Source organism: Papilio xuthus, unplaced genomic scaffold (assembly GCF_000836235.2).
Source record: "Papilio xuthus unplaced genomic scaffold, Pxut_1.1 DF827461.1, whole genome shotgun sequence".
Classification (NCBI taxonomy): domain Eukaryota; kingdom Metazoa; phylum Arthropoda; class Insecta; order Lepidoptera; family Papilionidae; genus Papilio; species Papilio xuthus.
Genome location: NW_013531188.1, coordinates 4,664,116 through 4,675,587, shown reverse-complemented (window position 1 = coordinate 4,675,587; position 11,472 = coordinate 4,664,116). Strand labels below are relative to the sequence as shown.

The window sequence follows — 11,472 nt, the reverse complement described above, 5'->3', positions numbered from 1 at the left end:
ATTTGTTACATACAAAATACAAATTTGTTAATAATTTTAAGTTTTTGTGAACCAAAGACTTCACAAGAATATTATCAAAAAATATCTATATTAAGGCTCTCATATAGTGACTAATAGAAGACTCTGAGTATGGTAGATAAAGTATGCGTACTAAGCAAACGTTTTAAACGCCAATAAATCTTAATTCCCACCTCAATAACTCACACAATACGGGGGAACCTTAATCAACTTATTTAGACATCTTAGATTTATCTACTATTGTTAGAAACTATGGGATAACGAAAAAAAACGGAAAGTAGAGTCCGAAAAATCTTCGGTCCCGGAGGCCTAATTTAGTCCTCTTTCCCTTCCCACCCTTTTTCTTATAAGGAAAGGATGGGAAGTGGAAGTGGACTTTCCAGAAAAGAGGATGCATGGGAAGCGAAATGTTTTTTTCTGTGCATCCTCTCCTTCATCGATTAAAGGTAGGCAACGCATATGCAATTGCGTATGTCTATGGGCAACGGTCACTTCGCTATTTTAGCGATTTCAGGTGTCCGCTCGCTCGTTTGCCACCTTATGATATTAAAAAAAAGCTTTTCACCTCGTTTGGTTAGTTAAATGTTAAACTTTTACCGTGAGTTACTGAGACGAATATCTCTTATTCCAATATCTTCGATAACAATATGATTATAACAAAGATTTTGGAGTCAGAAACCCACGGTAAATTAATTTAATGAATGAAGAACTACGAGTATATATATACATAACTCCACATTGTCCTTTGAAACAATGATAATACTAAAACACTTTATTATAGAACTGGGTTAGCCTAATGTTGTAAAATATTCCTAAAATAAATTTAGAAACCCACCAACTATACCACTGGGACAGCGTGATTGACTATAGCCCAGTCACCCCTAACTTAGGGTAGGCACCGAGCCCCTCAGTGAGGACGTATAGTGAGCTGATGATATTTAAAAAGAAAACTTTACTAAATTTTACTTTTTAACATATAATACCTAAATACTAAGCAAAAATGTTATATAAATTAATAAACTTATCAACAGAATTTATTACCAGCGTAAACAATCAAATCTCGATCTATTCATATTCACTTGATCCTTGATAACCCTAACGATGTAACATCCCTAATGACGTGTAACACAATACTGTTATGTTGGTACACAGAATTGTAACATAACCACGTGAATATTAATTAGTGAATGTCACATGCTATAAAGTTATATTGATGTGTGATCTTAATTGTGTAAATATAATTAGTGGGGAATATAATAATCATTATTTTATGATTCTTAAAAGATCTTGAGAGATTAATTATTATTAAATGATTAAACTTAATTTATAATTTTCATTTTCCTACTAGCAAGGCCCGCGACATAATTCGTGTGAATTTGGGTGGCATTTTAAATATTTAGGCGACGTATTTTTCTAATACTTATATTACAGTCAACATTGGTAGAACCCGCTTTAACATCTTCGCACGAATTGACCCTGCTCGCCCGATGAAATACCACGACCACACAGAAGACAGACGGGAAGTGTAAGCAATTCCGCGTTTCGTCTGATGAGTGTGCGTCGCAGAGGCCTAATTTAGTCCTCTTTCCCTTCCCACCCTTTTTCTTATAAGGAATGGATGGTAAGTGGAATTGGACTTTCCGGATGAGAGGATGCATGGAAAGGGAAAATATTTTCTCTTTGTGCTTCTTCTTTCCTCCGCCGATTAAAGGTAGGCAACGCATATGCAATTGCGTATGTCCATGGGCAACGGTCACTTCGCTATTTCAGCGATTTCAGGTGGCCGCTCGCTCGTTTGCCACCTTATGATATTAAAAAAAAAACATAGATGTCAGTCGCGGCTCCTTCCTCGCGTAATTAAAAAAATATAATAAGCCTACATGTTCGTCTATGTTCTACATCTGTGCCAAATTTCAAGAAAATCCGTTGAGCAGTTCCGGAGATACCTCCAAACAAACATCCATTCATCTAAACATTCGCATTTATAATATTAGTAAAATGTAACAAGTGTAAACTCTAAACATATTTGTTAAAATAACATATAACATAACAGAATTAGTTGTAAGCCCGCAGTGTAGAATGTTACTTAATAGTTTAATTACAAACAGGCAGTTTAATAACAGACAGGTCATCAGTCATTGTTACTCTGTGACAATTAACCACGTATACTAGCAAACGTAAGTCACGCCATCTGTAATATGCTTTATGACTTAATGTCTCCTTAATTGGATGAATTAAACGGCACTTACAATTCGGTCATATGATTTTAAAACACTAATCTTGTGAGTAGTAGTTATAACAAAATGGCGTAGGTTAATAAAAGAATTCATTGAAAATATTTCTTAGCTTCCTCTATTAAAACTACGCTAAGGATCCAACTTAGTGTGGAAATAAGTCTACAGTGTTTGAAAAACAAGCGACGACGTCATTTAAACTTAAACAGTTTGCAGTAGTTTAATTAAAATAAGACACAGAAACGCCCAACAACCCTCAGCACCCTTCTCCTTTTACTCCGCGTGATTTATACCCACCCTTGTTGAGTTGGCTCCACATATGAGAAGGTTCTTACGTCAAATGACACCTACGATTATTGTCAAAGAACTGGCTACTGACACACCTTGCAGCCTTTATTGTAAACAAGTAAGAGAGGAGAATGTTCTTTGTTCATTTTCATTACGTAAAAAAATGGAGTCTTATGACCCATGAATATTCTAGTGTAAACTGAATATTAGTTAATTACACAAAAATGTAATCGTAATCGGTACAGACACAAAAAGGTAAGAGAGAAACTAAAATATTACTTTCGCCTCCTTCCATAAATAAAAGATTTATTTTTATTTAAAGATATAGCTTCGAACCAATGGGGTTCTATTGCAACCAATTTCTCGTATTCATTCTTTAAAAAAAATCGAAAAAATTTTATAATATTTTATTTTACTCTTTATCATTATAAAATTTATTGGACAATTTTCCCATAAAAATAATTATAATCTGTTATGTACAACTGTCACGCAAGTTTTTTATTAAAACAAAAAATGTCACATTAACAATTGACATTGACATTTTGAAAAGGGTTTTTTGTAAGTTTTATAAAGATTTATTTTATAATTCAGTTTACATGTACAGAAGTGCAGCTGTAAATGTTGCGTTGGTGTTCGTCTTGTGCGTCACCGTAAGCTACAGTCAGATGTTACCAAACGTCGGCACCGTACTCTATTCCAACGACGATAAAACAAAAAACAAATGGACAAGAGATGACATAGCTCTGCTCCAAGCTAGAAGGTATTCCCAACATCTTATCCCACCTCTTGACACCAGCGATGAGATCAATGAAGAATACATCAAACGCTTGCTAACATACTTTAGAGATATTTACAAAACTATCAAAAATGTTAGCCCAGATCCACAAATAAATGACATCATAACCACTGCAGTATCCGATACTTTAGGAGGTTACTTAAAACAATGGCTTCTACCTATCACTAAATTCGCATTCTACAGCGGTACGGTCAGCAAAAAGAGTGCAATGAGAATGTTCAGTTTCTACGATGATGTTAGAAAATACTTAGATACTGACGGCAGCAGTTGGAGCGCACCCAATGTCAGAATCCTCAAGTCAGTCGCCATCAACATCGCCCCACCTCCGAAGTTCACCTCATCGAGCACCGGCACCTCTCCCTGTGACAATCTAGTTTATTACGAAAAAGATGATAAAGGTTTAAAAATACCCATGCCTAGTGTTACTTGGAGTAATAACTCTTCAATAATGTTCCTGCCGCTTAAAAACCAATCGTTCATGTTTTTAAATTCACCGGAATCAGGGACGGTACTATTTCAATATTATGATACAGCAAAGAGTTGCTTAAGATCCATTAGAATGGCCGACGAAGAAGAATTTAATAAACGCTTTCAAACATGGCTTATGAACACAGTGTTACCGCATTTGAATGACGAGAACTTGTACTTCGGCTTAGACAGTGTACTTTGCTTGGTTAACAAGACGAAGGAATTAAGTAAAATGACAGATTTCTATGAAAAACCTGCTAAACCTAAGTCTGTACATTTTCATTTTGCATCAAAGAAAGTGGTGATAGTAACAATTATTCTGTTCCTTGAAATATGCTGGTGTATTCCAGCTATGATTTATATAAAATGTTCTAAGAAGAAGGAAAGAAAGCGAGGTGGAAGTAGTTGTCTGCACGTGTGTATATCACGTAAGGAAAAATCAATGACTACGGAGAGTTTAATTGAAGAAAACAGCATGCAGTTTAACAGACCGAGCAACGAGGGGCCAGGAGGGAAACTATTCCCGAAACTTCTACGTTATTCAGATCTAGGTATCCAGCACGATCCTTCGCAAAAGACACCTTGTATTAGTAGAACTGCATACCCTGAACTAGAAGAAAAACCGTGCTCTACTAAATCTCATGTTAAAACTGATTGCAACACTAACAAGAAAGAAAGTGAGTACTGCTTTGATTGTACTTCCAATCCGACTATTTATACGTCAACTAGTAAAGCATTAAGGCCATCAATTTACAGCACAACAAAGAAACTCGTCGCTGCTAAAACTGTTACTTTATTTAAAAATAGTAAAACGAACAATTATTCTGACATAGCAGAAAAAGATACCGATGATAATAGAATCTTGTGTCCACCAAGAACTAATTATAAAGAAACTCCAGTTAAATTTAAAGAACCTGTAAAATATAATACATTCATTCGCCCGAAAAAAAGTAAAAATATTACCATTTTAGATAAAAAGGAAAGCAATAAAACTGTAAAAAATGATTACGGTAATAGGAGCATGAAAGGGCACGCGTACAACGATAGAGCTTTTGATAGAGGACAGTCTAAGTCGAAAAAGATTACATTAACTCAAAAAGGTGCTAAAAATTATACTGGAAAACCATACGGTGGTATTAAACTTGAACGCCAAGAACCAGAAATCATGGATGTTAGTGAAATAACTGATAAAAACAAACCTGAAATAACATTAAATCAAATGTCTTGTAACAGAACATCAGAATTATTCGTTGTTGGAACAAGCATAGATATAAAAGAAGCACCAGATATAAATAATCCGAACAGTGGAAATGTCGCGGATAAACTTAAAAAAGATATAATGAAAGAAAATCTTCTTAATATGATAGAATCTGAAGGCAAACTAACAATTTAATATTAGTAAATTTATTTATAAAAATTATTATTTTAATTACTTAATAAAATTAATTAAAAATCACTTGTTTATTTCGTAAGTATATAAGACAAATATATTTAACAACAGAAGGACAACAGATTAGATTCACAATAATAAATATCTTGTTGGTTAGCTCATCGTGTAGAAGCCCTCTCCATACTTGTATCACATTTAGAGGCACGTACTAATCACCCTGACGAATTTATTGGCCGCGATCCGGGTGAATTACTGTGGTGGAGGGCGGTTGAGTTATTGCATATTTCGCCCTGCTCAGGTGGTCGGGAACCCTCTAATCTGTCATTACGCCAGTCCATTCCCACTTAGTAAATTGAATGCTCGGACTTGCTTGTTATTTCGTTCTAGGTTAAAAATTTCGGTGGTTGATTTCTACAAGAAATCTCAATCCACAAATTGAGCCTATTCGTTTTGTTTTTAATTTTATAACGCGACAAATAAAATAATAACATGAAGATATATAGATTTATAATCTATTTATGTATTTTTTTTTCTAAGATTATAACCGTGGGTTTCTGAGAATAAAATCGCAATTTAACATATATTCTTATCTCTGTTTTTTTTTTCAAAAACAATAACGGGGAGCGATTAGTTTTATACAGAAATTTTGGTCTCAAAAACCAATACCAGAAGACCAATACATTTTACATAGGACTTACTATACCAAAGTCTATCTACATATTTAAAAGAAAATCGTGTTAGTTACACTATTTATAACTCAAGAACGGCTTTACCGATATGCCTGAAAATTGGTGAGGAAAAAGCTTAGACCCAGAAAACGGATATAGGATACTATTTATTCATTTTCTTTCGAATTTATGCCTTGAAGAGCTTTTTATTTAACTCACTAATATTATAAATGCGAATGTTTAGATGGATGTGATGTGGATGGGTGTTTGAAGATATCTCTAGAACGGCTGAACGGATCTCGATTAAATTTGGCATACGTATAGAATATACTCTGGAAGAACACATAGGCTACACTAATTAAGTTTTTTGGATATCTAGTTTTTAAGAAAATAAGAATTAAAAGAAAGCTTTAATTATATCGAAGTTATATTCCAGCCTTCAATTGCTTGTTATATGCTTAGACTTTTAAGATTTACTCTCACTTATATCCAGAGTTAAACTTCATTATTCCATCCCAATTCTTTGAATAGAAATATAACGAATAACTAATTCCGGAATATTACGCACAAATTACTATCAGAAATTAAATAACAGATGCTAATAATCACTTTGAATGATACGGAATTGGTAGCTATCAATTAACTAGAGGCAGGGACAATTTGTGCCTAAATCTGGTGTCGATCGAGGATTATCCCGGACAATTGCTCGTAATCCCACAACATTGGCTACCTTCACTCGGACAGATGTATTTATTACTAACTGCTCACCCCATACCATTAATCTTAAGTAACTAACGCAATTTTATTTAATTTAGTTTACGAATTATCTTGAAAACAAGTAGCCAACAATCGTTTTGACAATATCACACATGTATAATATAAGGTCGGTAGAACATCCTCTAGTACTTAATTTTGTCTATGTCTAGATTAATTATATGATATACTATGGCAAAATGAAACAGTACATAAAGGAAGAATAAACTCAGAAAAATAATTAAATGTCAATTAAAAAAGTAAGACCGACTGCAAGCACTATCTTTCGATTAAAAAAATCAAAATCGATACAGCAGGAATGAAACTACGCGGTAACACACAAAAAACATACAGTCGAATGATAACCTCATCCTTTTCGAAATCGGCTAAAAATGTATGAAAAATTTATGAAGTAAAGTCGCAAGTAAATAAACTAAACAACTGGGAATAAGTATAGTTAATTAACCCACAGTACTTTCCCTAACATTCAGTCCAATTCACCGCAAAATCCTGATAAATCAGTGAAATTAAATAAACATAAACCTTAAACGCTCCCGGGTCATCTCTGATTTATTTGCGGGTCCATTTGTACCGAGATTACAACGTCCGTGTTAAATCCCCTTAATAAATATATTTACATTTTTAGAACATAAGTACTACATATGACCCATTTAACAATACTACGATCACGTTTTAGATTAGCTGTTTACTAATTGGTTTCCAATTTAATAATAAAAAAGTATAGGTAAGCGCCAATAGCCTTATGGTTAAGGATTTCCGATCAAGTGGTCGAGTTTTCGAATCCCGCCACACGACTATTGTCGTAAACCATATCCTAGAACAAGCATAGAGCTTAGTTGGAATACAAGAAATTAAAAACTTAAATTATTCAAACTTTCTTGAGACATTATAATAAACTTATATAAAAAAACCGGGCCGCGTCCGCGAAATAATATCAGTCCCACTCATCGTGATGACGCCCCCCCCCCGATGGGCTAGAAACTAGTCGGTGCCGACACCGGACGAATATACGTTACGACGAATATACGGACGAATATACGAGTGTTTAGCTTTTTTTATACAAGTTAATTAAAAACATAGTACAAAAAAAAGGAACTATAGATAGATGCGTAAACAATTTAATAATACTAATAATACAAAATAATGTATGATAATCCAACTTATTACAGTTTCAACAAAGAACTAGAAAGAAAAATATTCAGTAAGCAAATAATTTGAATTAGTAACTCTATCTTAACATTTTAAATTAACCCGTTGACACAGAACACGAAAGCAAGCGGGGAACGTCCCAATAAATTAAACAATATCTCCCCTGTTTACAAGGAAACTCAAGATCTCTCGCTGCTATGACTTTGTCAAAGTAAACGCGTTCCAAAATGCACCACAAATCTGAAAGTTCCTTGTTACAATTGAATGCGACAAAGTTGTAAGTGTAACCAAGCAAATAAGTCTAACAAATCGAGGAAGATAGGTGTGTACGTAATTAAAGGACGGTAACAAGGGCCCAAGGGAATCTTCTGATATCGTTGTCAGGACCAACCCCTCGCCGAAACTGAGGTTAAAAACAAGCCCAAAGAAATTTATATTCATCAAAATTACCTTATCAATGGTGAAAGATTAAAGGAGTTACGCTTTTGACCTTGAAATCTTCGCAGAAATTATTATTCTCTGTTTTAAATTAACTTTATTAATCGTTGGACAAACGTAATTACTGTCAAATTCGTGTATGGAATTACTCTATTATCTATGACTATTCAGACGTATCTACCGATTGCTTTCTTATATCAAAATCTCTTTATAAAACATATCGTCATCCCTTTCATTATCTTTGACAAAACAGAGATAACACTGTTTTAATCGGGGATTTTAGTTTCAGAAACCCACTGCTAGAAAGTTCATATAGCTATTAAAATACGCTAAATATATTTAAGGTTACTTAATACAATATAATTGATAACTTACATTCTTAAGTGTACAATTTTACCGCACCATTGATCTTAGTGAAATCATAGCAATCTATTTGCAAAGACTCTGTTGTCACCTAAATAAATAGAAATATTTAAGATACGACGTCCAATTTAGAAAGACCTACAACAAACTAGCTGTAGCCGCGACTTCGTCCGCGTAAAATACTGTTAGAGCTGCGTGCGGTACTGGACATTGCAACATTATTTTATTTTTAAAAATAAAAGAAATCTAAAATAAACGTAGCCTAAGTTACTCCTTATTACATTGGCTATCTGCCAATAAAATTGCTGTCAAAATCAGTCCAACCGTTTCAGAGATTAGCCGGAACAAACAGACAGACAAAAATTGTAAAAATATTTATTTTGGTTTATGTAGCATATATATAAAAAACGGTTATATCAATATTACAAACAGACACTCCAATTTTATTTATATGTATAGATTTGTTAAGACAGATGAGAGGGTAGGGGTTTTATTATAATTGTCAGGGAAAATTACACGTTAGGGGAAGTTAAGCAAATTAATCACTGGTTCCAATTTACCGGAAAACAATGCCGTAGTGACGTAGTCGTCAGCCCTTATTGCTGTTCGTAGGTAATGTCACTTAGTTAGCAGTAAACGATTAACCGAGAGTTTCTAAGACGAAAATCTCCATTTAAAACATATCGTCCTCTCTATCTTTCATCATTCTTAATAAAGACGACGATGACGATATGTTTTAAACGGAGATTTTTGTCTCAGAAACTCACGGTAACCTGGGTTCAATTACGTTTATATACAACTAACTAAACTCAAAGTTTACGCTTTAATATTTAACATTTAATATTACCATAAAAAAACTTGAATATTTACATACTTTTTGTTGGTTCTTCGGAATAAATTGAATTTATTCATTGAATATCGACCGGAAGGACCTATCGTAACTAAAACAAGAATTTAAGACCTATAGCCTAACCTAAAAATTATATACATCCCAAAACTTTAAATACTAACATAGATATAACACATCACTAACTAGATATGGCTGTAAACCTAAAAATAAAGGATTTTTATCTTATTTCTAGTCCGCGCAGTATTAAATAAAAACATGATCAGTATTCTGTGTTCTTCCAGGCTATGTTCTATATGTATGTCAAATTTCATCTAGATCCATTAAGCCATTCTGGAGATACCTTCATCCAAACATTTGCATTTATAATATTAGTATGCTACAATTTTGGTCGCTATTCCAGAAAGTTACATTTAGTCCATCGACTTCTCTTTATAAATTAAAATGGTATTATTATTAAAGGCAAGATTAATTTCTTTCAATAGTGTTGCGTAATAAGACATCCTGTAACAAACAGTTGTTAGCGTCAACTGCTTACATCCGGCAAGATGTCGCACGCCACGAGATAAATAAAACAAACGATTAATTTGTATTTCCTTCATTTAAAACGTACCAAGTGGTTTTACTAACAATCTTACTTCTGTTAGGAAGAAAATCCGACATTGTGCACTGGCGCAACACTGACCGTAAGGATTTTAGTAATAAAATGTCGACGTTTGGGTCCCCTCACTCATCATTCTGTCACTTGACTTGGTAATGACAGCGCGCCATTCGCACCAAAGGATTCTAATGAATAATGTCTAGAACTTCTTCCTAATATCATAAATGCGAAAGTGTCGATGAATGGATGTTTGTTTGAAGGTATCTCCGGAACGCCTTTACGGATTTTGATTAAATTTGCCATAGATGTAGAACATAGTCTGGAACAACACTTAGGCTACTAATTAGGTTTTTTTTATTCCCTCGCAGACGGAGTCGCGGGCGACAGCTAGTGCTGTTATAGACGTAGTGTAGTATTGATATTAGGAAGTGATTTACAAAGAAATCTAAAATATGTTTTTGTTTCTCTTCCTCCACAGAGAAGCGACAACTCTCTCAATACCAGATTTAGAAAATTTGGGTGTAAATATATTTTTTATATTTTTGTACCGTTCATTTTCCCATCACCAAACTCTTCAAAAATCACACCTGGCGGAACTTGCGATGCAATAATTAAAAAATAAATAAAAAAGTTAAAATACCGGAAGTGGTTACGCGCTATTTCCCCCACATCCGGTCGGCGCTGCTATTGGCCAGTGTCACCTTTGACCCCACCCCACCTGCGTTAACTTGAATAAATCACCCTATGTAACAAACTACATACCTCCTATATGAAACACCCTTTCAAAACTCCAATTTGTACTTAATTTCAAATACAAAAGTCAAGTCAATTTTGCGCACATAACCAAAATACTTCGATGAATTTATTTTATCGGGTAATTTCACTGTCAAATCAAGACGCGTTGTCATGTCTGTTAGTTCAATGCGAAAGAGAGGAAGACCATATGATTACAAATAATTGTTTCTGCAGTGTAAACCCCTCTAACACTAATATCGTAATGCGAACCTTCATAAATCTTCGAAAAAAACTAACTACTGTAGTGTTCACAATTTTTTTTATAGTAGAATATCGTGACAAAGCTGCCACTTTTATTCTGTCCTAATTTATAATTTGAATTGTGTATGTAACGAATAAACTAAAAACTACTGGAACGATTTAAAAACGCGCTGTGGCACAGTCTGTCCTCGGCGGTATTTCCAAGTCAACAGGACTTAGGGACCTTCAAGAAGCGAACATACCATTTCCTTAAAGGCCGGCAACGCATCGGCAGTTCTTCTGGTGTTACAGATGTCCATGGGTGTTACAGATGTCCATGGGTGTCGTTGATCACCTCGCTATTCCCGCTGTTCGTTTGCCCCCTACTCTTATAAAAAAAATCTTTTACCATTAAATAAAGCTCTCTTGAAGCTTAACACTGAAGTACGGCCAATCCAAAAGT

General features: G+C 34.2%; 1 protein-coding gene across 1 annotated transcript; it reads left to right on the top strand.

The window, feature by feature from the left end:
• Nucleotides 1-3,074: 3,074 nt before the first annotated feature.
• Nucleotides 3,075-5,197, top strand: LOC106119297 (uncharacterized). The gene is made up of 2 exons (XM_013314211.1): nucleotides 3,075-4,754; nucleotides 4,905-5,197. Exons 1-2 carry the CDS (start codon nucleotides 3,137-3,139, stop codon nucleotides 5,195-5,197), a joined length of 1,911 nt encoding a protein of 636 aa, XP_013169665.1. The 5' UTR covers nucleotides 3,075-3,136.
• Nucleotides 5,198-11,472: the final 6,275 nt, after the last annotated feature.

What these genes read in the sequence shown, in the direction of transcription:
- LOC106119297 (XM_013314211.1), top strand. Translation starts at nt 3,137, where the DNA reads ATGTACAGAAGTGCAGCTGTAAATGTTGCGTTGGTGTTCGTCTTGTGC. An exon ending in ATTCATTCGCCCGAAAAAAA is followed by an intron (nt 4,755 to 4,904) that starts GTAAAAATATTA and finishes TAACTCAAAAAG; the next exon opens with GTGCTAAAAATTATACTGGA.